The 27,657-nt window shown below is 42.8% G+C and overlaps 2 protein-coding genes across 3 annotated transcripts in view; one reads left to right on the plus strand and one right to left on the minus strand.

Annotated features, from left to right (window-relative positions):
• The first annotated feature begins 1,899 nt into the window (after window positions 1–1,899).
• SMNDC1 (survival motor neuron domain containing 1) lies at window positions 1,900–12,110 on the plus strand. The gene is made up of 6 exons (XM_054382081.1): window positions 1,900–1,965; window positions 2,651–2,770; window positions 6,648–6,790; window positions 8,405–8,566; window positions 9,354–9,507; window positions 10,302–12,110. The coding sequence occupies exons 2-6, from the start codon at window positions 2,651–2,653 to the stop codon at window positions 10,437–10,439; spliced, it is 717 nt and encodes a 238-aa protein (XP_054238056.1). The 5' UTR covers window positions 1,900–1,965; the 3' UTR covers window positions 10,440–12,110.
• Window positions 12,111–19,701: 7,591 nt separating this feature from the next.
• The window catches only part of MXI1 (MAX interactor 1, dimerization protein), a 56,937-nt gene continuing 48,981 nt past the window's right edge, over window positions 19,702–27,657 (minus strand). For both annotated transcript variants that reach the window (XM_054382667.1, XM_054382668.1), the window contains exons 4-6: window positions 24,314–24,428; window positions 22,965–23,136; window positions 19,702–21,562 (exon numbers count right to left, since the gene is read on the minus strand). In XM_054382667.1, coding sequence (XP_054238642.1) covers window positions 21,399–21,562; window positions 22,965–23,136; window positions 24,314–24,428 — 451 coding nt within the window. In that variant the 3' untranslated portion in view covers window positions 19,702–21,398. The remainder of the gene's footprint in view (window positions 21,563–22,964; window positions 23,137–24,313; window positions 24,429–27,657) is intronic.

A 27,657-nucleotide genomic window follows, 5' to 3' on the forward strand; every position in this document is an offset into this window, starting at 1 on the left:
CATAAACTTCTCACAAAAAGTAAGGATTTATGAAGATACACAGTTCTGGCAGCTACTCTGATCCCTATGGATAAGGTGAAAGCACTGGACAGAGTCAGAAACATTCAGACATAGCACAAACATACCTGGACCTGCTTTGATCTCCAAACATATATAAAATAAGAACAGAACATTGGCCAAAAAATGGATACTGTTCAAGAGTGCTGATGTGCTCAGCAGGCAATCTTCCTAACACCAGCCATTTAATGAACTGTAAAATGTAAGAGTTTAAAAATTGTAATCTGTAAGACAGCAGGAAGATGTCCTGCTTATATTGAGGATTTCCTCAGAGCTTCTTTAGGTAAAGCATAGAAAAAAATGGGTGAAGACAAATCCAATTTTAAGGATGTAACTAATAAGAATTTCCAAATTTTAAGAGTTAAAGGTCAACTGTTTCAAGATCTGGCTTTTCTTCAGATATGTAGCACAAGGTGTTTGAATGGATAATGTGTGGAAACAGTGTCTAAAAAGGCACTATCCTGAGCTAAATAAACCACCACCACCAATCTCTTAAAGCTAATTGTACTTCTAGCTTTTAGCCAATTGGGCATTGCAATTTTTTTTGCATACTTTATACTATTTTTCTGTCGAATGTTGTAACCACCTTACCTCCCAGTATTCCTTTATGAGCTAAACAGATTGTGCATTTCGGCCTCTCACTGACAAGCAGCCTGTGAACAGTGTATTTTAATTATCAAAGCACACACAGAGAGGGAGAAATCTCTTTCGTCCTTGGTGAGGATATCCTCTGAGGACATAAACCAAGCGTCACAGAACACTTTATACGTAAACAGTCCAATGAAATCATCTTCCTGTGAAGACCTGCGTGCTGACAACCACGAGGGACAGGATGTATGCAAGAGACACCAACGCTCCTGGTAATACTAAGACACTTTGTGGGTGCCAGCTTAATTTGCCTATCTCACAGGCTCATGGTCAAACTAATTACAGGATTTCCCCCAGGAAGTATTTTTTCCTTCCTGGTCACAGGCTTGAAAAAGCAGAGTTTTACCTCCTCCTTTTGCTGTCCTGTTGTAAGAACAAATAACGAAACTTAAGTCTCTTCTAATTGTTTGGTACTAAGTTTTGCCTTGTTCTAATACCAGTTAAGCAGCCAGAAATCCTTGGTTGATATTGCCTCGAACAAAGCTGTGAGCAAGCGTATCCATCAAGTGCAGTCTCAGGCCCCCTACCGCAGCTAACAGCTAGACATCAGAAATCTGACATCACTGCTCTCAAAACAAAGACCTAAACCTTGCTCGAAAGAGGGAAATTTCGATGCCCTCAGCAGTTTCCACTCATGCCAACCCCGTCAGGGCAGCCGAGGCGGGGAAACAGGTCGGTTCGCACACGGCCCGGCGAAGCAGCAGGAAGGAGGGCCAGGGCCGTTTGCTGCCAGCTTCTCCTCACACGGGACTTGCCAGCACACAAGAGAACTGTTAGGGAAACCCCTGGCGCGGGCCAAAAAACGGCTAGGGAACCGCCGTCCGCCTCCTGCCCCAGCAAAGCACACCCAGTGCAGAGACTCGTCCGTCAGAGACAACGGCTGGCCACAGCTAACCCCAGCCCGCTGCACTGCCCAGGACCGGGGCCCTTCTCCCGCGCCACGCGCCTCAAGCCCCGCCCCGAGACGCAGCTGCCGCGCGCCTGCACGCTCCCGCCCCACCACTCGCGAGGCGGTGACGAGAACGCCCTCCGTGACCCAAAGGCCGCGTGAAGGGGTGGAGCTGTTCCGCCGACCAGCACCGCGCGCCGGTAACACGTGACCCGTGGGGTGCTCTCGCGAGCGCTGCTGCGCGCCGGGCCTTTTGCCCCGCCCCTGCCCCCGGCGAGGGAGACGGAAGCGGCGTTGGCCCGACGGAGTCTTGAGCGGCGTCACTCCGCTCTTCCCCCCGGCCCGGCCCGGGCCCCGGTACCCCCGCCGAGGTGAGAATCAATGGCTGCTTGCCGGCTCCGCGCGTCCGTTTCTGTCGTTTGGTGGCCTTGTTCTTACCGCTCTGAGGAAGCTTGGGCCTGGGCCTAGGCCTAGGCCTCGGCTTAACCTGAACCTAGGCCTGTTCGTCAGCGCGGTCCCGTCATCACGGGCTAGGATCTACATCCTCGCTGCGCGGCACCCTGAGGCGTACGGCTCAATCCGACAAGAAGCGGGCGGCGTTAGGCTGGACTTGCCGCCGCGGGCCCTGCGCCAGGCGGTTAGCTGATGGGAACACACCGGGAGTGGCCGTTTCATGGGTGCTGCAGATGATTTCGCTGCTGAGGCTTGTGGCAGCCAGAGGGGAAAACTGTAGTTTTCTAAAGATGTGCGTAATTTTGGTGCTGGTTAAAGGCCCTGCTGGTTTCGTACTATAAGATACGTGTTTTCCCTGTGCACGCACAGGCACGTGTTTAAGCTTTCCTTTATTCAGAATTATCTTGGTAGTAGTTGAACGATAAAAAACCCGAGGTGAGCAGCTATTTATATTCAAAGAGTGCATTACAGAAACTTAGTTGTATTTTTAACACTAGTAATTCTCCCTGTTACTTGTCAGTTTCACTTTACTTGCACAACAGTACTTGATTAAAAAGGACAAGCTTGTTGTTTTGATGTGCTGTGCCTGTGTGTTTCTTGCAGATGTCAGAAGACCTTGCTAAGCAGCTAGCTAGCTACAAAGCTCAGCTTCAGCAAGTTGAGGCTGCCTTATCTGGGAATGCAGAAAATGAAGACTTACTAAAACTGAAGAAAGACTTACAGGTGAGAACTTGAGGGTATGAGTAGTTGAAAAATTATGGTCTTTAGGAAGTGTTTCATCTTTCTTAACATTGGCATTGCAACAGAAAGACATTTGGTGGCTCTGTAACTTTTCACATAACTTGATACAGTTATGGTAGGATTGGGTTGAAAAAAAATTAAATGGTTAAAAAATGAAACCTCTCTTGTATATAAGTATAAAATATGTACTAATTTATAGCAAATTCATCATTCTACCTAACATTTGTAGCAGAAGAAAGATATGCCAGTGTTGTCTTTACTAACTCATTTTCTTTATTTTTAACCATTATTTCTCAAAATTTTTGTTGTTGTTGCTTTTAGCTATGCTAAAGCCAGATGGTTGGGCTTAACATTCTGCTTTTCTGCCTGCTTTTGAGTTGTCAATTCCTTTGATCCAGAATCTGTTTATTCATTTGCATTGCTATTGCTGGAAATTCAGATATTAGGATGTAGTTCAGTGTTCCTACTCTATCTAAGTCTTAATTGTTTTATGGTTTTATATAAGAAAGAACAGAGTTGTGTCCTTCTTGGCCACCTGCAGTTTTTAAAACATCTAAGAGCATGCTGCATTCCTAAGAGCTAAAGGCCATTTCTGATCTTTAGGGTATTGTTCAGTGGCAGGAGGACCACCAGCCTAATTTTACATTGATAAGTGGTCTTCTGATTCTTGTGTGTATAAAGACACATTGGCATATAAGAAAACCCCAGCAGTACTGTTAAAATTTATCACAAGAGTGCAAGGTGCTGCTCAATTTCTGTTGTGGATTGCTTTAGCTAGCTACTAGATCTATAGATACGCTAAACCACCTAGTTCAAGACTGAGTCACCACTGTTGTGTATGGAGGTAACAGCAGTAAAAGTGATGCTTCAACCAGAATATGCCTCAATTCTCTAGAATTTCTTTTAAATTACAGAGGCTTTGTGCCCACAAAGCACTTTATAGATCATCTTAATGTCCTTCATTGTACACTGTTAAAAGCATGTGTATATTTTTATATTTTTTAAAATGCACAGCAAAACCCATATGGGATGATATTTCCGATACCAACACGACCTCGTCTTTGATATGCAGAGATCATTGATGTGAAAGGACAACTTGCAAACTTTTTAATAAAAGCTTTCTGCACAGAATGGGGAAGATCTTTACACTTTCGTCCCCAAAAGGTTTGCTATCCATATGTTCCACCTTGAAAATGACAATGTTTTGCAGACTTAATATATTGCCAATCAAACACTTGTAAAAATGGGTTTGATGCTTCGGTGTCCCAACTGGACAGCTTTTCATCTGGTCCAAAAATTGTTACTATATTATTGAAACTTTCTTTCCTATTGCAAATAGGGATGCCATCAGTGGATTTCATATACTTAGCTTGTTCCTGAGTTTCAAGATTAAAATTCTTCTAATTATTTTTTATGAAAGCTGAGCTTTTCCTTTTTTCCCTGAAGCACTCCTAAGACAGTGTCCATGCACCCAAGAACCAAACTTACCTTTTGTGTCGAGTAGAATTGATGGTAGCTGTCATCTTCTATAATTGGAGATGGTGGGCATTGTGTTCTGGAGTGTAGGGCTCGGTCTGGTTTGTAAAGACCAGATGGTCAGGAAAAAAGTTGGGAAATTCTAACTAGTATTCTCTGTGGGTCACACCTTCATGTCACAGGGATGTGGCAGCAAGCTGTGCTGCGCTGTTCAGCCCATTGTCTGTACTTAGTTGCTGTGGCAGTCTCAGCTGTGCTCAGAAATTGCCTTCGAACAAGCTGGTCTGTCGAAGACTTTAGAACTGCCTCATGAGTTACAATAAAATTAATGTTTCTTGTGTGCTTAGCACTATGATACTTAGGTGTCAGATGAAGACGTTTACCAAAAGTTTGCTGTTTTATCAAAAGTTTGCCTGGTGTGTAAGTGACTTGAGAAAATTTAAGGAATTGTCGTGATAGGCTTGTCTGAAATGATTCACATCTTGAGTTCTACAGTAAGCCAACGATGACCGTGGCAAGAATAAGTCAACAGTTTTGTGTTACTGGTATAGTCTGTGTAGCTGAATCACTCACTGTCAGGTAGCTTGTGCCTGATGTGTTGTATTTGACCTGCTGAAACAAGATACTGTTCCAAACCATGAGGTGTCTTGGATTTGCAGAATACAGCTTTCTGTATGTTGAGGAATAGTTTGTGATTTTGTGTGTGGGAGGGCAAATTAGGTTAATGCTGTGTGTTTTGTGGAGCACTCTCTGATTGGGAACTTGGTAAACAAAATCTGTTCTGGGTCAGCTGTAGTAGTACAGAGAATGGAGACCACAGTAGCAGAAGTAATTGGAAGAATGTTTTTGTCCTTACAGTTACTACTGATTGTGTTTACTAGTGCACTTACTAACTGTACCTCTAAAAGAGCAGGTGGTGTTGGAAATTCAGACGTTAAGTGCTCCAGCAGAAGCAAACTTGTTAATTCCACTCATGCCAACTGCATAGTTTATCAGATAAAAATTATGTATAAGTTTATGTTGTATTCACTTATTTGGGAACTGCTCACGATCCTCTAAGTTCTAGGGCAGTGAAAAAGGTCAGTTTTACTGCTTTTTCCTGAGCTAGTGCTTGCATGCCCACAACTGAATAGGATGTGAGACTGTGAGGAAAGCTTAGGCTCCACTGAGCCTCAGTTGAATGTTCATCTTGTAATCTTCTCCTCATTTAGTTATTTACTTATTTAGTTATTAGGAGAGTGACTGGTTTATGCCTAGATACTCAAACTACAGTATTTTTCTTTTTTGAGGACAACTGAGTTGCTTTGCCTTGTACAGAAAGTTTAAAAGGCCTTGTAGGTGCTGTCTCCTTTGACTTCTAACGCTAGTGAAAACCAATCCTGATTGTGCAGAGTGAGACTATAATACTGACAGTAAGTTGGGGAGAGGCTTTTGCTTATTCCTGTCTGGGAATGAATGCTACTTAAAAGAACTGGAGAAATTTATTATTTGTTATTTAACTTTTTGGATTAGCAAGGGAGGGCCTGATGTGAAATCTTGCAGTCAGGGAATTTAGAGAACTAATACTTGCATCAGAATGACTTGAGGAAATAATTTTTTAAAAAAACTTCTTTTTTTTTTTTTTTTTTTTTTTTTAAGTATGCATCTAAATGCTTTCTGTGAGAGTGGGATTTATGGAGTGGCAGTGGTGGAATATACTTATCCATCCTGGCTCCAGGTGCTTTAGATCAGCCAATCCACATAATTTTGAGTAAACTGAAAAATATTTAATGACTTAGAAATGCTGCAGTTGTAGTGTCATGTGTTTTAGAGGCTATATATAAAAAATGTATCCAGCTAGCCCAAAGGAGAAGGGGTGGAAGAAACTGCCAGCTAGAGAGACAATAGCAGCATTAAGTCCTTTAAGGTTTTGTCTTTAGAGCACTGTCCTGCTGAACACTTCCTCTGCCCACATGTGGGTTTTTTGGTCAATAACTAACATCATGTGCAGCCATGTGTGCAGAGTCACATTGATTTTTATTTTATTATTAATTATTGAGACTGCCTAGCGATGTCTTTATGCCTACAAATAAACAATTCATCTAGAAACAAAAGCTATAAAAATAACAGGTGACTTTTTGAAATTTTGAGGAGGGCATGGAGAACTTTACTGCATCCATCTTTTTATCTATCTTTTTACCATACATCGTTTTATCTACATTGGCAGTGAGTGAGTTCAGTTTTTTAAATGACTAAAAAGCCAAACCAAACTTAGTCCACTTTACATCAGTGATGAATTTAATACAGCAGCTTCAGTAAAACCAAACCAGTAAGCTTGGGATAAAAATGTACATGGTAACAGAGTTCAAGAAATTATTCTTTGTGGGTCTTTTGTTTTTTCTAGGAAGTCATAGAGTTAACCAAAGATCTCCTTTCAACACAACCTTCGGAAACTCTTACAAGTTCTGACAGTTCTGCTTCTGCTCTGCCCAGTCACTCCTGGAAGGTTGGGGATAGGTGTATGGCGATATGGAGTGAAGATGGACAGTAAGTGTAGAAAACTTCTCTAACAGTTACATGAAATAGTTCAATGGTAAGAGACTTTATTTCAGTTTGAACTGCATCTAGGGTGACTACAAGCAAGAAGAAATTAGGAAATAAATACAGTATTAGCTATCACTGTGCTCTATTACATGTCAGTACTTTAGGTAAAAGCAGAGGGATGTGGGGGCATTGTCATATAAAAGTAAAGTAGCTTGAGTAACTTACCATTTATTAATGTAATAAATGGCAGAGTTTCATGACTTGATCTGTCAGAGCAGTCTTTTGTGAAGGTTTTCAGGATGTATAATTCATAATTTGTCATTACATTCATATATATATGTTATTGATTGCTATCAGGAAAAAATCCTTGCTGTATCTCAGTTTGTGCCTCTGAATGGAAATTAATTTTTAATTGGAAATGCTGTTTTTAGCCATGGAATAATTAGCTGTGTAGTGTAAATGCAGAATTAGCCTTCTGGACTTAGTCTTGTGTTAACAATCTAGTAACCACACAGATTTTGATATAGCTGTTGATGTGTTGGTCAAAAACAAACTGAACAATTTTTCTGTCACAGATTAAGTAAAATGCTTTGGTGTAAGAACTTAAAAATTGAGTCTTGCTGTCTTAGGTCACCACTGGGTCACTTTTTTTTTTTTCCCTGATCACTGGGTTAGTGGAATTGGGGAAAAATGTAGAAAAGTGTCCACTGAAGTGGATCTTACTGCACTTAATTGTGTTGCTTTTTTAACCCCCTGCAACATTTCTTAAGTGACCAGTGTTTCATGAAGAACTAGCTAGAGATTAATATTTTTTGCCTCATGCAGTTTGGATTTCCATGGATTTTCTTCTAGCTCAAATCAAGAAGTTTTGCACAAGAAATGAATTTAGTAAATGTTGCCTGGAATACTGTTCCTGACACATCTGTTTTATTCCTCTGCTTGCTTTAGATCTGTCTTTTTGCATTGAATTTAGACTCAATTCTTTAAAATATTTTTGGAAATGCCAATTGCCTTTTTCTTTTCTCATTGCCATTATGAGGTCAGTTTGACTGAAAAGTTTCATGCACCTAAGTATGAAATGGATGGATTTCTACTAAAATTTAAAAATTGATGTTTTAAATCACTAAGAAAACTTTTATAAATTTTGAAGAGGGAATATTTCAAAACCTTCATTTTTTCATTAGTTCTTTTTTGTGTAGAGAAAAATGGAACCAAAGCTTTGGTCTTGAGAGCTGACATTTTGCAAAACACCTCTGTGAATTCCTTGAAGGGCTCTTCTGTGAGTGCAGTGGTTTGTTAGGTCATATTTTTTTTAATCCTATGACCTGCCAGAACTAGAACCAAATCAAGGTATTTGGTTAACTTTGCCCCAGCATTAATCATTAGTCTTTAACTATGAGGCCATTGCCTTTTGATGCTAAAGGTCAGATACAACAGATTCAAGTCTTTGTACTTGAGTCCCTTTAAGAATAATAATCTCTTGGTAAGATTTGTGAAAATGAAGGCCAATATTTGCAGATTTTTTACTTAATGCCATTAGCTGGCTGACAGTGTAGGTGTTGAAGGGCTGAGTATTCAAGCTTTACTCACATGCTTACAGCCATGATATCTTTACAGGTGTTATGAAGCTGAGATTGAAGAAATAGATGAGGAGAACGGAACAGCTGCGGTCACATTTGCTGGCTATGGCAACGCTGAGGTGACACCTCTGTTCAACCTGAAGCCTGTGGAAGAGGGAAGAAAAGCAAAAGAGGACAGTGGCAACAAACCCATGTCCAAGTGAGTGATACACAGGCAGAAGTCTGCTTTGGGGTTTTTTTTTTGTTTGTTTTGGTTTTGTTTTGTTTTTGGTTTGTTTGCTGTTTGTGTTTGTTTTTTTTTTCTCCACATCTGTAAAAATTGGTTAATGAAATAGAACCTCATTTTTTAAATTCTGCATCTCTTTAATATCTTCACGTGTTTGCTTCAAAAAGGATCTTAAATCTGTGTAGCATATAATGTTTGGTAAATTATTGTGGCAGTACTATTTCAGAGTTTGTTACAGTCAGTGATCTCTTACCTGAGATTGCTTTGAGAGGTGCTGCATTGTGGCATAGATCACTCCTTGAACTTTCTTCTACCCAAAGTAACTTTTCCTTCCATTCCTGCCCAATATTTGAGAGCCTGAGAGTCCTGCAGACCTACAGAAAAGTTTAGGCTTTTCACTCAAAGGGGCTATTTAAATTTTCCAAATCTTAGATGTTTCTGAAGTATGGAAGTGCTGCTTGACAGTTCCATTTTCAGTTTCAGAAACTAGTAGCATGCAGTCTCATGGGTTGCTGTGTTTGACATTGTCTTAGTCAGGTGGTGGTTGTTCATATGCCCAAATGTATAACCAAGCAATGCAATGTTCATATATGGAAAGACTTGGGGGTTAATTTCTGTTTTTCTAGAAGTGAAGAGTATTTCCAAGATTTTTTATTTTGTCATATACTTACAGAAAACTGTTGTGCACATCTGTCTAACAGGGGTTTTAGTTTCTTACAGGAGAACCACAGACAAAATGTCTTTTTTTCCTTCCCTCTAGAAAAGAGATGATAGCCCAGCAACGAGAGTATAAAAAGAAGAAAGCTTTGAAAAAAGCTCAGAGAATTAAAGAACTTGAACAAGAACGAGAGGACCAGAAAGTCAAGTGGCAACAATTTAACAACAGAGCCTACTCTAAAAACAAAAAAGGCCAGGTTTGTTTGGGTTTGTCACTATGTCAGTAACGGGGCCTACATTTCAGTGTGGTACTTTGGGAGAGAGGAAGTGTTTTTTAATGGGATTTAATTTAAATGGGGTTCATGTTTGGGATTCTGAAGTGTGGAGTTTGGTATTTTATACACTGAAAAGGCCTGGATGACTTCAGAGGGCTGCTCTTCTTAAGAGGCTGAGCTTGCACTTGGCTTGGAGAGCTGGGCTCACTGTCAGTTGTCAGGTAGTACCTGTTGCAGCTTAGAACCTGAGGGCCTGTCCAAACCTCCAAGCCTTGCTGCTTGCCATGTTTATGACCTGGCAGACAAGAGCTCTAAATAATTGCTCTGGAATAGCAAGCAGAGTGCAGGAAGGGGGGCAGCAAGGACATTTTAAAGCCTTATTTAATTTTCATCATGGCTTGAACGAGAGCTGCTAGACATAGTGATAAAACTTGTCTTACGAACAATTATTAGAAATCATCTTGAGAGGGGCAAATTTAATTCCTTATTGGCCTCACCCAAGGTCCTCAGTACCATGGTCACATTCAGTAGTTGAGTGCCAGGAAGTTCCCACCTCTATTGTCTCACTTGCTGATTGCATGTCATGGATGAGCCAGCCTTTAAAAAACGTCCCTGTCTATAGAGTTAAGAAGCAGAGGGTTTTGAAACACTTCCAAGGGTAGTGTTTGCTTGGGTGTTGGTTTTGGTTTTTTTTTTTTTTGTTTGTTTGTTTGGTTTGGTGTTTTAAGAGCAAGTTAGTAATTATTCAGAAATGGTATTTTCTGTTTCATTTACAGGTAAAGAGGAGTATTTTTGCCTCCCCTGAGAGTGTAACTGGCAAAGTTGGAGTTGGAACGTGCGGAATTGCAGACAAACCTATGACACAGTATCAAGATACCTCCAAATACAACGTTAGGCATTTGATGCCTCAGTAACAGGGGAAAAAGGTGGAATTTCATCTCTGCAGGGCTTTACACTTACCTTTTTATCATTATATTTTTCTAAAAGTAAATTATTTGGTTAGCACATAGCAAATAGTCCATTTTGTCACCATCACTTTGGCTTCAGCTGAGACAAGCCTTAAATCTCCAGATATTGATTTGACACCTCCCCAGTCATTAAACTTTTTTTGTAGTTGCATAAAAATCCATTCTGCAGGTAAATGCTTTCATGAACTGCTGTTACCTGTTACTTTGAAAGCAGTAGTTATCTGCAGCTTTTATCTCTGGAATCTTCCATTCATACCAGTAGTGAAGTTTGATTGTTGTTTTTTGTTTCTGTGTTTTGTTTTTTTTTTCCCCTTAAGAAAAGTGGTGGTATAAAAATGGCACCTCCCTTGTTTTGTATTCACAGTGCTGTCTGCTGTTGCAGCAACAAGCTCAGCACTACAGAGCTGCTGCAGCTCTGGGAGAGAGCTAGACTCCATCAGAGCTTACAGGAGCATGGAATTGCTAGGGAAGTTGTAAATGACTCCCTTACAAATCCATTGAAGTTTGATTTGTACAGCTGTAAATGAGGGCAGAACAGGGCTGACAGAACTTTATTACTGATGATGATTCATGTGCTAGAAACAAATGAACTTGAATGCCAGTCTGCATTTCCTGTGCTAGAAGCTAAGCAGAGGAGACACTTTTTTTTTTTAAATGCTCATCAAATTTTCATCGGAACTTAACTGAAATGTAACCAGAAAAATATAGGACAAGCTATTGACACTTCATTTTCAAAGTAGCACACTTGAAAATATACACCCTGCCCCTCCCCAAGGATCAGAGATGTGGGGAGCACAAGTGGTTGAGCTTTGGAAAGGAGCCATCCCCTACCCTCTTGCAGATCTTGTAGGTTTGATGGTACAGTCACTGACCTGGAGTACACCATAGCAGCTCGTGTCTTGGCCTCCTCCTTCCAGGCAAGTAGACCTGCAGCACAGCGGACACGAATGCCTAGATCCCACTGAGCAGTGAGCCAGTAAAGGCCAGTCTGAAGATCCTGCCCTTATATAACTGACTGGCCCTAGTGTTTGTTGTAACTTCAGCTGTATTGCAGTGCTGCTGAACCCCTTCTGTTCTGTTCAGGAAACCACGTGTAAAAGCTCTTGCTTTCTGTATTTTCTCTGTGATTTGCTTTCCTCTGTTCTTTGTTCTCTCACTTACGGTAGCAGTGCCATCTCTGAACCCGTAATGTGTTTAAAGAAGTTAATGGGTAGCCCTGTATACAATGTAGATATTATTTTTGTAAAATCTAGGGCTGAGTTAATGGACAGGAGTACATCAGCTGGTCCCCCCCATTATATAATTGAAGGGTGTTTCTTGTCCATTAACCCTGACCATTATTTCCCTGTATATTATGTTAATGTAGCTCATTTTGTAATTTGTTAACTAGATCAGGTCACGTCAGCAATTGTTGATGCACTGATTGGTGGAAATGTCCATCAGTTACCTGAGTCACAACTCAAGCTAAACTCTACAACTGGTAGTTTAGAATCCATACATTGGAAAAGGTTCTCCCTATAATGGGAGAAGGTGATTTTTATGAATACAAAGTGTGTTAATTTCAGTTTTGTATGTTTAACTTTTATTAAATAAAGTGTTTAAAATCTGCTGGATACATTTGGCAAAGTGAAAGTCTGCATGATGGGGGGAAAGCAGCAAATATAGAATCTGCTGCACAGAAGGTCCTACACCAAAATGCATTGAGTTAGGGCAAGATAAAGTAGCTTTTGCTTAGTTCCTCATCTTCACTGCTAGCAGGGGAGTTGTATTGTCTTTTGCAGAGAAAAGATCAGAATTTAAAATAAGCTGACCCTTTTGCTTTCTAGAAAGGGATTTTCTGCTACAGCCTGCACACTGCAGAGACAAAAGTCTCAGCAGTGCCATAAATGGATGATAGTCCTGCAACACGGGAGGGGAACCCAGTGTGGGGGAGGGTCACCTGTTGTCTTTCACAGGTGGCTGGAATACAGCAATACCCTTTTACCTCACTGTCCAAAAGGAGCATCTTCCTGAAACACTTTACTGGGCAGAACTGGAGTTCTCAGGAAGCCATCTGAGCCTTTCCTTAACCTCACCTCTTCTTAAAAAATAAAAATTTCTTTCTCCAAAGAGCCTTAATCCATATCTGATCTGCACAACCTGTGCTCATTTACTGGTCTAATAAATGGTCTATCACAGGACTGTTTGGTCACTAGTCCTGAAGAGAACTTGAGGTGCAGCAAATCATTAGAATGCAATGGGTGTGTGAGCATCCCTCATGACAACAGACTGGAGAGTCCAGCCCAAGTTAAAACCTGTTGGTCTCATGGACTTCATTTTTGCTGAGCCTTTCAAAAAAAAAAATTTAAAAAGAAATTAAGCAAAACTCAGTACACTGAGTAACTGCCACTCACCTCTCCTACCATAGGGGTTGCCTAATGAACTTCATCTGTAACTCCACTGTTGGGCACTGCAAACACTGAAAGAAAAGGTTTGATACACATTAGCCTTAAATGCCTCACCTGGACTAGGCACTGACACAGTGATGGTACTGTGGCTGGGGTGGTCTGCTCTGTGGAAGAGAGAGCATTTTGATAGCAAATTATTTAAATTAAAAAAACACCCCAACTGTTGTCTTGGCCACACAGCCATTCCTTGTGGCACTTGGATTTTGTTCTTATGTGGGGTTTTTTATGCTATTACCTCATCTGCAAGAAGGGGCTGGTTCATGTCCAGTCTGGCTTTGGCTCACTGCCTCATGTATATATATGAGTTAAGCAATGCTGATAATTGCCAAAACAACAAAATGTTACTTATTTTACAAATGCTGAAATGAACTGAAATGTGTGGGAGTGTTTTGGTTGGTTTGTTGGGTTTTTAAAAACAATTTATTCCCCATTTTTAGTAGGTGCTCTAAACAATAAGAAACCTGATTTTTCAGAGCTCAAGGCTCTGCATTGACTTCCAGGCCTCTCAGCAAGCAGGATAAGCACCTACCCCACTACTAGCAAATCCTACTCTATAGCAAACATTGCTTAGAAACAGTGAAGTGGCAGAGGGAAAGTTAGAGCCATTATGGAAAGGGTGTTTGTGGGAGAACACAGATTTGTCCTTTTCAGATAAGGACACTGTGCAAAGTGACCAGTATGGGCTACATGTTTCTCCTCTTAAAAACAAGTTACTACAAGGAATGGTTCATCCAGTACAGCCTCATTCTTGTGCAAATTGTAATCTAGTGTGGAGATTAAACAGCACAAACTAGACTCAAATCTGGGCCTGCTTAGTCAAACAGTTTAAGTATTTAGAAGTCAAGTTAGGGCAGCAATGTTGAATTTTCATGGTCACAGCAATCTGCTTCGCTTTTGCTTTCCCTTCTGCCAGAGTGCTGTCTCTTAGTTCTGTAGCTGCCTGCTCTCAGAGGTTTGTAAATACAAGAAAAGGTAACTCTGAAGACTTCAATTTCACGCTGGAGATGTTTAGAAGGCAAAATTGGTACCAAGCTTCTATATTGCTCACCTAAATCAGCTCCGTGTCCTACAACAGCCCGAGATGATGGAAAATCTTCCCAAGGGAAGGACCACTACCTTGCTGCTCCTTTCATTGCAGTCTGTCCCATCCTTACCTGAGCTCTAAGAAGTTTCACTTAAGATTGCAAAATAAGGAGGAACACTTGCATGAGAATGATGGTAAACATCCCTGCCACATACCCAGTCTAGCTACCTGTTAACATATGACCTAGTTAAGCAACTTTGCTGACACATCAAAACTCTGGCCTTGGGCTGAAGGCTCTGCTGCACCAAAGCACTCACTCAAGTCCCTTTTGTAAAGCAATTACCTTCCTACACTGAACTCACAATGGTTCCTTGGTCTGTGCAAAGCTTTCCCAGACAGATGCTGACAGAAATGTCTTGCTCTTATCTAGACTGAAAGGTGACGGACGTAACCTTCCAAAGTTCCCTGTGAGGAATGCAAGTGATGCCAAGTTTAAAACCTGACATTTTTAGCAGACCTGCTGAAGATGTGTTCCCTAGGGCAGCAAGTGCTATTTTGTACAGTTGTTCACCACTCTGGGAGAGGAAAGAGCTGTTACATTTCCCCATTAAGCTCTCCAAAACAATTCATTATTTTGAGACAAGTATTTTTGAAAAGAGGCTAAATGGAAACAAATTCCTAGGCCTTAGCTAAACTGAGCACTAGCTAGAGTACTACTAGTCCAAATCATGAACCAGGTCTACATACATTCAGACTAGCAACCACAATGTTAAAACCACAATAAAATGCTTCAAATTCCTTGATGGTTTGTCCTGCTTTGCCACAACGTCCCTCAAGATCAAAATTGATCCTTGCTGAAACAGCCCTGCTGCAACAGCCATAACATCGATGAGCCCTCATGGAAGGGGTGAATTAAGCCCAAAGCTGGCTGCACATGCATGGAGTAGTTTTCTGGCCCACTGGTGTTTCATCAGGAATCATTGAGTGGGATCAGATAAATGCTGAATCTGTCTTTTCTCAAGTCACCCCTGTAACTATCACTTCATGGAGAAGGCATGCTTGAGCTATTGCTTGCTGGAAGGCAGTAGGAAATGCTGTCATCCTCCAGCCATGTCATGGTACAGTCAGATCTGTATGACAAAACATCCCAGAGGGCCTTACTGCAGAAATCCCAACCTGGGAGCATCCCCCAAAATGAGATGAGCATTATTACTAGTGCTCAGAGCCACGTTATCATTCCTCTCTGCCCAGTTTTTCTGAACCACCAGTCATGAATATTCTTCACAGCCTTAAAAGCACTGTCTGAGGCCACCCTGCACTCCCCAGGAGAATACAGAAACCTTCCTCTGACCTACTGAAGACCAAAATCAGTCCTCTGCACTGCTTTGTCTTCTCTGAGCATTAAAATGAAGCTTTACTGCAGGACAGTAGCACATCAGACTGCAAGCCAAGATGCTGAACGGCTTCCTCTGGGCCTCATGGGGACAATACAGACTAAGGAGCTGATTTTTTTCCAGTGTGGTGAAAAAAAGAAAAAAAAGGGAAAAGAAAAAAAAGGAAAGTGTTACCCATATCCCTTACAGCATCCCTGAAGACCTTTCTGCAAGAAAATGACATTTCACACCTTTGACAGGATCAGTCAGGCCAGCAGCAAAGCATGACTCAGTTGTGCAGCTGTATGTGAGCACACACCTCACAGGACACATCCACCCTTCCCAGAGGCTGCTCACCAATTCCTGATCCTTGGCATTTGTTTGGGACCTCAACATGAGTGTTCTGAGATAACTCTTTAGTTTTAGCTAAACTGTGTCCAGCTCTGAAACCCACAACATGGGAATTGTGTGGACTTGCTGGGGTGGGTTCAGAGGAGGGGCATAGGGGTGGTTGGAAGCACCTCTGCTGCAGGGGTGGGCTGGGGGAGCTGGCATTGTTCAGCCTGGGGCCCAAGAGGGCTCCAGGGAAGCCTGGTGGCAGCCTTCTGGTGCCTGGGGAGGGCCTGCATGGGAGCTGGAGAGGGACTGTTTGCAGGGGACTGTGGTGGTGGGATGACGGGCAATGGTTTGGAGAGGAATGGATTTGGGCTGGATGTTGGGCACAAGTTTTTTTTTGCCATAGGGGTGGTGGAGGAGGTTGCATGGAGAGGTGGTTGAGCTCCCATCATGGGAGATATTCAGGGTTGGGCTCGATGGGGCTCTGGGCAGCCTGCTCTGGAGGGGGATGTCCCTGCTTGCTGTGGCAGGATTGGACTGGATGGCTTTCTGGGGTCCCTTCCAGTCCAGGCCACTCTGCAATTCTGGGAAACACAGCAACACTCTGAACAGAAATCCTAAATACTACTTAGTAGCACAGCCACAGTACCAATAGCCACAGGCTCCTCATTTTTGCTTCTGCCTAATAATTAACAGGATCAGTCGTCTTTTCAGGAGGAAATGAGCAGAGAAGCAGGGGTCAGTGCTGATGTATTATCCCAAATTAAATAACCTACCTTTTTGTAACAGATGACTCCAAAGGAAAACGTTGCGTATGCAAACAACCACTCTCCTGTGTTCATCCTCCTGAACACCACTCAGATTTGTTGGCCAAGTGGGTGCAAATTTGACAGCGCATAGGTTATTTTCTAGGTATTCTGTGCAGACTGGTGAACAGAGGGGAAGAAGGATGCACTCCTCTTTCCCAGTGGTCCCACAGACTGCATTATGGATGCACAGGAGTTTCAGTTACTATCAGGTCACAGAATTTATCACTCACCAGAGAATGTGTCCACAAGCCAAAGCTCCAGGAAAAAGCATCAGACTTCATTCTGTTATTGCTGGACTTTTTTTTTTTTTTTTCCATTATTAATATTATCATCTAACCTCATAATGGAGTCCTAGTTTTCACCATTCTCTCCCAGGAAGTGAGCCCAGTTTCTCTTTCCAATGACACATGGCTAGTGACAGAAAATACCTTATGATCCTGGGGAAAAAAAGACTGTCTCCATCTAGTCCACATGATGGATCCCACTTCCACTGAATCCAGACACTTCATCCATTTCAACACGGCAACACAGAAACACAGACTACAAACGGGGAGCAGCAAGTGCAAGAGAACAAAATGCAGGAAAGCAAGAGGCTGGAGCTCAAACACAAACAAAAGGAGAACACAAGTCCACAGAACCTGGAAAAATGATAGGTCTGTACAGTTAAGCCATTTCTAATGACCCACGGATTTCTTGAGACAGATGGATTTGAGACCACTTCCGTCACCGCCGTGCCTCTAATGGAACGGACATTAAAATGACCTTCAAGTGACAATTCGCCACAGGATAACCATGACAAATGCAGCCAGATAGTCATCTCCAGCTTGTCTGCAGACACGAGGTGACATACTGTAATACACTTGTGTCAAAAGGAGGAAAATGCTGGATGGTCTTTTTAATGGGTTTGTCTGTAAGCAAAAGGACCTGCCAGGGATCTAATTTACAGAGGGAAGACTTGACAGAATCAGCTTGCGAGGGAGCCGTGTGTGCATGTGCGGGCAAGCTGCCTAAGGAAACAACATCCAATTCTGGTTTTATGGGAAAAGCCACCACGTCCTTGCAAAATTAAGCAGAGAATAGATTTAGGACTTCTATTATTCTAAAAAAAAATTTAAAAAAAACCACACAACACAAAAACAAAGCAGAAAAACAGTATCGTCCATAAAGCAAACCACAGAAAAACCTCACACATTTTTGCAAAAATGAAAGGAAAATGTGATTCCATGCCCAAATTACCAGCTGGCTAGAGGAAGTGTCACTCTGAACGAAACCAGTTAGTGTGGAGGGCAGAACCTAGGCCCAGAAAGAAGTGGTTCACTTATCTCTACTTGCAGAGGAGTAAAACGAGGCCTCAGATGCAGCACAAATCCCACATAGTTGTCCATTAAAAAATACTAGAGTTAGGAACCCAGACAGCTTTCAGTGTCTTTATGTTTTAGGGTGAATGAAAATAAGTTTTTAAAAATTATTTTTAAGGACAGTTTGGGCAAAACAGAGATTAAGCCTCTGTGAGCACTTCTCTGGGGAAAACTGTAAATCTAACTTGCCCTGTTGGATCTCTTAGAGTTCAGTAGTGTGATAGACTATCTCAGCTTCCAAAAGGTAAGAGAGACTTGACCCTCAAGAATTTGGATCTGCACCTTTGGATACTCACTCTGTCTCACAACAGAGCAGGGTGGCTAGCAGCAGAAATTCTGCTAGTATTTTGAACAGTGACAGGACCTTAAGGCAGATCTGGCACAGGGGATTATTCTGGCTTGCCACAACAGGGAGAATTTGGATTCATGCAGTTTTAAGCAATGGTCATGATAGTTCCTTCAAACTGATGTCCTGCATAACCATACAAATTAGCCTGTCTACAAGCAACTTAGAGCAACTCCTCTGAACAATTAGTCCTTTCCAACATTTCGATGCAAAGACACAAGACCAGAGAAGGGAGATGCAAGGAATGTGACAGCCCGTGTGAGGTGCAAGCATACAGGGTAAGGCCAGAGCTCACAATGCAGTCATAAAGCAACGCAGGACAACCTCAGAGAAATGGTCCATCACATAAGAAACTATCCAAACTCTAACTGAAACCTGCTAAGACCTGCCACAAAGAACTTCCCAGTGCCTGTGCAACCGACTTCGTATCTTTAGCAGCTAATACAAAAGCTCTTTATCTTGTTTTATCCTTGGTCCTCCTCCTGGCTGGAACACTGCTGCTAGCTGAGCAGGTGGGTGGCTGGAAGCTCATATGCTGTATTTTTCCAATTGCTTTTGCACTTGATATCAAGACTCCTTTGAGTCCACAAGGCTAAAGAAGGTCAAATACCAAACTAGTGCTACAGCATACAAACAAACATTTCAAAAGCATTTACCCAACCATAGAGATGTCACTGGTTTATACTCACGAGGAGACTAAAGCCATCCCCACCCCTTGAACTTTAGTATTTCTTAGTTGTGGTATTTCTTTCCCAAGTGGCCATTCAAAAGAAACAGAAATAACAGGGAAAGTGCTGGGGCAGCTACAGAAAAAAGGTCCTAAATAAATAAAGCCCATTGGTATTCAACTGCTCAGCACCAGTAGTCAATGCTTTCAAGGAGAATAATAACAAATAGATAAATAAGGCCTTGCTAGAGCTAAAGTTTCCCACCTTTTACTTAGAAGACTGTCCCAAACCTTGCATCATTCAGAGATTGGTGCCAAGCAGCATTTCTTCCTTGAAAACTCTCAGGTGCCACTTGTAAACCTAACGTTCAGCTCAGCCTGTAGCAGATTCCTGCTCCTGCCAGGTCACCTCCCAGAAGGAAGAAGAACAGATGTACCAAGCCACTGGATTACACACACAGGCATGAAAATAGATTTAACAGCAGCAATCTGATTCAGACTTAGTAAATAAATTATTTGGAAAGAAAAAAACCACAACAAAACCAAAACCAAAAAGCAACCAAACCAAACCCATTCATTACAGCCATGGAAAGATTATTTCTCTACTCAAGTACATGCGTTGTGCCTCTTAGAGGGGATGACACATTTTGGAAGAGAGTGGGGGGAAATAACCAGAATATTTAAAACACAAGCAACTCATCATAATCCAAGTCTACAGCAGACTTGCTCAGGATCTTCTCATGGCAGGATCAAAGAGCACAAGAAGGACAAAGTGATAGGAATGACCAAGCTGGAAGAACACAACTCATTTCAGATACAGAAATGTTTAATGGCATTAAAGTGCTACTTTAATGGGGACCATATGCTAACATTTAAACACAATTCCACTGCACTGCTAAATATGGTTGTCTTTATTTTTATTATTTTTTTATTTTATTTTACCTCTTTTTGCCCAGCCCTACCTAAAACAATAAAATAAAATCTAAAGGACTGAAATTAACAACCCATTCAAATCAGCAATAAGTTATGACTTTTATAAAGCATTTTTTCCTTCTTTTTTTTTCTTAGTAATGAGGGGTAGTTAAGTTACTTAAGGAGATACAAAGTTTCAAACAATGCCATAGGTGAGGACTCTATTAAGGTTTTTTTTATAAGTTGGAAAACAAAATAATCCTGGCCATTAAAAAGAGAAAAATAAAAAATGCAAAGCCCTCAAAGTGCAGGTTAGAACGCTCGTCTCCAAGGAAAATCAGAAAACATTTGCTATAACAGCTCTTAACAGCACCTGCACAGGTAAGATGGCAAGGCCCTTGGGAACAGGACGTGCAGTCAAAACGTTACATTAACATGAGAGACGTGCTGAGCTTAGCTAAGGTTAACTACTGGACTGGAACTTCAAAAGTAGCAAAGGGAATGATTCTAAAAAGAAAACCAAAGAAACCCCCACCAAACCTGGCCTCTTCCAGCTAGCATAGCCTTCATCCATTGTGTGCATGGCAAAAAGCATCTTTGCGTTTCACTGGGTCAAGTGCTTCATCAAAAGAGAGATCTTTTCATGGCATAAATTCATATAAAAGACATCTACGGTTTCGTATGGACAAGCTCTAAAAAGACGCATCAGACTTGGGGTGTTTGCCCTCCCAACACATTTACAAATGTTTATCAAAAAATCTCTTCAAATAAAAAGGTCATAGTGGCTCAGTATCCGGGCATGACTTCCTGTCATATCACCTCTCGTATGTGCTGGTTGCTCTCTGTCCTCAGCTGGTTGTGTGCCTGCATATGAGCACGTGTCTACTGGGAGATCTGCTGTGGGTGTCACAGCCTGAGGCATGACACAGCCCATGATGTGCTGGTAGATTACAAGGGTGTACCTCTCACTTTAGCCACACATCAAAGGTACCTGCTTTTTATAACAGAAAGCTGAGCTGAATGGTGTTCTCTCCTGAACATCTCTTTGCTGCCCCCCTCTCTCTGGGCACAGAATGAGACCTTCATCATTATCGCCACTGTCATCTCTAGGCTAAGTAAGCCTTCCTTAGATTTCCTAGTACATTACAACAGCATTGGATTGTGATAAACTGTAGGACACGGTCCTTTTAGGACCACAAAAGCTCTTCAGAAGGGCCTAAACTAGGTTGTTCAACCTGAATGCAATAGAAGAAATCTGGACATTTCTCAAATCTCATGACGTAAAGAGAGGGATGAGTCTCTAGTATCCTCTTTCAAACAAATAAATTCAAAACAAAGTGTTTCATCACTAAGGTCTAGATCCAGGTCCCACAGAAACAAACAGATTTCACTGACTTCAAAGGGACTAGTGTTTGGTCTAACTTTTTGCCAGCAGGGATTGGGATTGGTTACATGACCAAATGGACACATGTGGGTTTCTGTGGAGGCTTCCTTTACCCAAAAAAGCTTTATATACAGGTTTCTGCAGGACTAGCTGTCCATATGTCATTTCTGAAAGAGGATACTGGCATCTGGGACCCAGTTTGATCACCCCAGTAAAATCAATCACCCTGCACTGTTGCCTCACTTGGTTCTAGGAAGCAAATGAGAGCTTGACACTGGCGCTGGAGTAACCCTCGTCACTCCCAATACTCTGCAAGCTGCTGTGATCATCAATGTCACTGATGCTGGTTGTGCTGATATTGTCCACTTCTCCATGGGAGAACTCTGTGCTTTCAACGTCCACTTCAATCTCTTCTAAAAAGGAAGATGAGAGAAAAGCACACAGGTTAGCACCACAGACCAAACTGCTCCCTTCGAGCCAGCGAGCTGCTGCGACTCCCAGAGTCAGGGATTAGGCAGCAGTCCCGCAGGTAGACTTTCATTGTTCTCCCTGGAATGGGATGGGCAGTCAACATGATTTATAAAACTCCAAACTCTCTTTTCTTAGGGACTTGGGTGTTGGACTAGAAGATCATTTGAGGTCCCTTCCAGCCCCTAACATTCTGTGATTCTGTGACTCAGCGAAGGGGTTTGACTCCTCCAGCACACTGTCAGCATAGGCGGACCACCATACACACTGAACTTCTTCCACTACCTCTTTCTTTGGAGCAGATAAACCAGAGGGTAACAAAGAATATGGAGCATGAAGTTACCCTGAAACGTGCTACTTGCTTAATACAGTGTTGCCAAAACTGGGACCACTCATATTGGGCATTACAATGCACTATCCTGGGGGATCTGGATCACTCTCAGAGATGCTGAGTGAATTTTAGAACATAAATCTTATTTTTAAGAAAGAATTAGAAAGCAGAGATCCAATTAACCAGGTATCTTGGTTCATATATTGTTTAGATTTTCCAAAAGGGTTTTAATTTTTTTTTTTTTTTAAACTACAGACTCACACCCAAACTATACAGCATCTTTGGATGTCAGTATTGGACCATCTATTGTGCTAAGTATCTCTCCACAACAGAGATATTCCCAAAACAAAACAAAAAAAAACCCCAAAAAAAACCAAAAAAAAAAAACCACCCAAAAATTCTCTGAATTTAGGTAGTCACTCAGATCATCTCTATCCAGACTTAACTAAAGAGATGAACTCTATAGGATGCTTGGGAAGAAAAGGGGGGTTGTACAGAATGATCCTGGGAATTTTAAGAGGCAATTTGCTTGCTTATACCATAGTTCCTTGATTATACTGTGGTTCAAATATGGAACGAGAGGTTGGATGCTGCTTTTCAACATCCCATTCAGTCCCACTGATATCTTCTTACATTGTCCTATTTGAATTGCCAAGAGATTCAGCAGACCAAGGAGCACGAAGAGTATCTCAACTTTACCATCAGGTATTTATCTGCCATCTTGGGATCGCTTTATTTTTCCTAACTAATGCTTTGGCATTTTGGAGAGCATTTCAGAGAAAAAGGTCACTTGAAACACCACAGAAAACAGCTCAGGTTGACAACAGCCACACCTCTTCCAGACTTAAGTAGAACTCATGCAAAACACTAAACCCTTCAGAAAAAACTGTGTCTGTGCACGTGTGTGAGCAAGATCAGCAGCCTAATCACCAAAGGCCCTAAGCAGGGGGTAGCTGAGACAAGAAACGGATGGCTCTCATGCCCTGGGCATTCACTGCTAGCTGAGCGACACCCACCTCGCTCCGAGTCCGAGCGATCCGAGGAAATGGTAGATCCAATGCTGTCCATTCGTATTCGCTCTATCTCCTGAGGACCCTGTAGTTGTTCCAGTCTTCTCTTTAGGAATCTTTGTTCTCGTTCCAGGTTCTCAAGCTGGTGCTGGCTTCTCCTCTCAGCCTCTTCAAGTTTCTAACATGAACAAGTATGAGTTCATATTTAGTTTCGTTTTTCCCTCCCTCCCTCTCACCTCCACTGCCCAGCCACCTGCTTTGCTTAAGACCTTTCCAAGTCTTAGCTTAGAAGTATTTAAGCTGTGAAAGAGCCCCAAAACCAGCTGCCTTGCATTCCCTAAGAACAATGCCATCTCCTCACACCTTTTCCACCTCCCAAGTGCTGAAAAATCATACACATTAAAGGTCTCCGAGGAAAGAGCCTCTCCAGGGGAAACCGTTTGAATTGCAGCAGTTTGTGGGTCATTCCACATGGGTTCAGCCACTTGCATTACCAAACCTATCCACGAAGGGGCCTCAATGCCTTAACCAAACCAATTCAGGTTTTGTTATGATGCATTGTAACATGAAAACGTGCCTTGGGAGTTCAGTGTTCCTTGCTGCATGGTTTAGTAGGATTTCTCAGAAACAGTTTTCTATTCAGTAAGTGATTTACATAACTACTACAGATTTCTTTGATCATGGCTGGGAAATCTACCAGGGCACTGTTCTTTGTTTCCTACAACAAGCACATTGCATAAGGAGGAGTCATTTCAGGCTAACTCTATCCCCTCAGCAGTGCTTTTTCTCCTTCACCACCCATCCTCCCTCCCACCACCCTGACCTGCAACAAAGTACTTCAGCCTCTTCCAGACACCGACAATGCTGCATTTTCTTTTCATGCTTCTCTTTGCCAAAAATTAATCTGAAATAGCGCAGGGCTAGCTGGCAGGTTCACATATGAAACCCCAGCAAGCCAATTCTGTCTCACACTCTTGTGGTTTGTGCTGATGTTTTGACAGTGGAAACTCACTAGCACATCACAAAAAACGCTGCACTGCCCATCAAAATGCAGCCATTCCAGAGTAGGTGTGTTTGTCTTTGAAGAGATGCAGCTGTCAACAATCACAAGACAGAACAAGACCCCTGTCCTCCAAATCTGTACTTAACAGAGCTCATTAGGGACTCTCTAACAACGTGGCTTGTGGCAGTGATAGATGCTTAACCAAGGGGGCAATGCTTTCTGGTTTGGTTTTGGTTTTTAACAGACGTTAGTCTCCTTCAACAGTTGCTTCAAGGCAGCAAGAGACAACAGCTGAATTGTACTTCCCACAGCCCAGACTGAAAGTAGCTGGGAAAAAAAAATCAGCTCTTACCTTGATATGTGCTTTGGCTTTGTTGAGCAGCCCAAGCGTTGTGTGCCTGGTGCAGTCTGGTCCTAGCGGTATCAGAACTTTTAAGCGTTCTAGACACAGGCGGAGGTGAGCTCGGCTGCAAGGGGAGAAGAGGAGGGTCAGAGGTGTGCTTTCGGAAAGGGAATGCCATTTCCTTCTCGACTTCCCTCCTAAAATGCAGTTTTCACATTTTCTTCCTTCTGCACACCACAAGATTCCCCACAGGTACCAGGACAGACTGCCACCAAGCTATTTATACTGCAAACATCATCTGCTCACCAATACTTGCATTATTGCTAACCTCTGACAGACGCTGTTTATTTTCTTGCCGTCTGAACTGATAACCTGGCTCATCTGGATGAACTTTGTGCAGGGCTAAGGCATGCAGGCACATGGTACAAGCATCTCATGGGTTTCCTCTCTTTAGCTGTTTTGAATGACTGCTACCCCTTGCACTCTTGTGCATTGCTGGCTCTGGAACACCTGCTATAAACCGCTCTAAGCACTGCCTTTTTGCACAAAATTGAGAAGATCAGTGAGAAAAAGTGGTCAGCTCAAAACACCCAAACAGTCCCTCCTGGCAATTAGAGGAGCCAGAGGGATGGGGCTTCCTAGAACTGCTCTCTTAGCCCTTTCCTGGGCCCAGGTCTGAAACACTGCTGGGGGTGCAAGTTCTGTGGGAACAAGAGAACCCAAGACCTTCCCCTGGGTGATCTTCTGACCTTGGCTCACGTCTACAAAGGCAGACTCAAGCACGACAGTGCTGCTGCTGCTATGAGACGTTTTCTGCAGAATATGGAAACATGTTCTGGGGAAAACAGTTCAGGCAGCAGTGGCAAAGCTCCTCGTACTTGGGCTGCACAGGAAAGCTCTTCCTGCTGCCTTCTCTGTATCATGTATGCAGGAATGAGCAGCAGATTTATGGAAAACTATCAAGTGTGGGTTGCCTTTTTTGCCTCCCTCTCTCTTTGCCAGACATTAATGATTTATGCCCAAACTTGTCATCCCAATCAATAACACAATGACATCAGCTCCACCATTCACATGCAAGAAACACCGGTGCAAAGGAGTCCTGAAAGCCTATCCTGGCCCCTGCTCATGCACAAAGAAACTGAATCTTAGCCTGATCCATCTCAATGCAGGGGAAGAAAAAGGGGAAAAAAAAAAAAACCCAAGAGCAAACAAAACAAACAGAAAAAGAGCATGGACAGTTCATTTCCATTTGTTTTTCAAATTCACTCTTGCACCCACTTTGAAAGGGGTGGGGGAGAGGAGTCTGTAATCAGGCAATTATGTCAGTGACAAGCAAGGATGATTAAGGGTGGAAGGGTCAGGGGTTTTGCTGATGAACTGTCAGTGCAGGGGAGTGTTCACTAGTGGTGCTGTGGCTGCAAGCTCCTCACTGTTTCTATTATAAATCTCTTTAGGAAGGGTCCATCATTCTGTCTCAGGAGCAGCTACAGGGCTGTGTGTGATCAGAAAGGGCCTTGAAGAGCATGTGGTTTTCAGTAAATATTAACAACTCGAGAGGTGGGGAAAGGGAAATCATAATTAAAAAAAAATCTAACTAAAAAAAATAGTAATCACATCAATCTCATCTTCTACTTCTCAGCTTGCTCTAGGGCAAACCCCACTCACATTAAACCCATATGGTTGACATGAGAGGATATTTTTCTACCTGGAAGCTCATTTTCAATGTAGAGCTTGATCAACAGGAGTTGTGGGCACCCACTACAGGTGTTTGCCCAATCTCCCATGATGACCTGTATGGCCAGCAATGAACTGCTGGTTCACACTGTCACTACAGTTCCTGTCGTCCAACAGGAGACTGGACACTGACTTCTTGAAGCTAGACAAAGGAAGAGGAGGATGATCTTGTGGTTAACGACACTCTGGGGTTTGAACCCATTTTTGGGCTCTATGCCACAGATTTCCTGAATGGCCACAGAGGCAAGTCACCTAGCCAGAGAACTGTCAGAGCACAGCTAGCAAGCTGCAGCACAGAGCAGCACGTGTCTCTTCACAGCATGACCATGAGCACCAGTCACATGCAGGATCAGTCCAAATTAAAAATGCAGCTCATGTAAAGCTAAGGTGTGTGCACAGATCTGGAGGTTCAGAAGCAGGTTACACCTAACAGGGGACTTGTTAAATAGCATCTGCTACGGGTAGGGACCGCAGACTCCCTCCTGGCACTGCTGGGCAGAAGCAACTCCTAGCTCATGGTTAAAATTTAATTATTCCTGCAACAGAAAACAAAAACCTTGGAGAATCAACATCTAACCAGTGTCAAATGGATCACAGCCCACTCCTGAATGTGGAGAGAAACAGACAACACATCTGGAGCCTGAGCTTTGGGCTACGTCCCAGCACTGGAGGTTTTACCAGGAACCAGAGAAGGTGCTACACCACAGCACACCACACCACAATTCCTGGAACCAGCAGTCAGCTTTGGGAGGAGTGAGCATGGGCTGGATTGCAGAGACCATGGTTAAAAGGATGGCCCTGGTCTGCCACGTCAAAAGCAGGCTTGATGAGAACAACCTGAAATCTACAATGCAAAGATCCAGCCATGTAATAAACACTACCTGTTGTGTCTCAACACTATGGTGGTTTGAAGGTTACTGCATTCTGCTGCCCTGATAAGGGCAGGTAGAGGGTCTGTCCTCATAAGGACACTAGAAAAAGTTTATAGAGAGTTACTTCCCCAGCATACACAGCCCCAAAGGGGACATTCCCCCCCTTCTGGATTCCCACATGGGCTCTCAAAGCCCAGAAGATTGGCCTAGGCTCACACAGGTGATTTTCATAAAAGCTAGTCCTGGCAGCAGCTCTGCTGGCCAGCTGCCAAATGCTACGGCCTGCAGCAGGGGTGATGGTCTCTGCTGGCACACCAGACATCAGGAGAGGACACCTGGCTGAAACACTGGGTGTGAACACAAGCTGATAAACTCACAACAGCACATAGCAGGGCTCCTGCAAGGAGCACACTGCAGGGGCAGGTGCTGTTGGCCGAGCCAAGGCAGGTTTGGAAAGGATTAGACCAAATCTATCACTTCTGTGCTGCTGCTGGATTTTCCCCTCATTCTGCACTGAGCTGAGCCACACTGAGCTCTGATGTCACTGTGAACTGAGTGCATTCATCCCTCCAAGCACAGCCAGACCAAGGGCAATGCACAGGGCTTTACATGAACTTCCAGTGTCAGTGCACAGGCTGCTGTGACCCGGGCATGGCTGCTGTGAACCGGGCATGGCCTGGCCCTTCAGGCCCAGCAGTCACCTCCCACTGTAGGGAGGACACTGGCAGAGCGCTCAGGAGCAGCCTG

The sequence above is a fragment of the Indicator indicator genome, chromosome 7 (assembly GCF_027791375.1).
Source record: "Indicator indicator isolate 239-I01 chromosome 7, UM_Iind_1.1, whole genome shotgun sequence".
NCBI lineage: Eukaryota > Metazoa > Chordata > Aves > Piciformes > Indicatoridae > Indicator > Indicator indicator.

Coding starts and splice junctions, on each gene's coding strand:
- SMNDC1 (XM_054382081.1), top strand. CDS start 2,651: ATGTCAGAAGACCTTGCTAAGCAGCTAGCTAGCTACAAAGCTCAGCTT. Junction 6,791..8,404: donor ATATGGAGTGAAGATGGACA/GTAAGTGTAGAA, acceptor ATATCTTTACAG/GTGTTATGAAGCTGAGATTG. Junction 8,567..9,353: donor GGCAACAAACCCATGTCCAA/GTGAGTGATACA, acceptor CCTTCCCTCTAG/AAAAGAGATGATAGCCCAGC.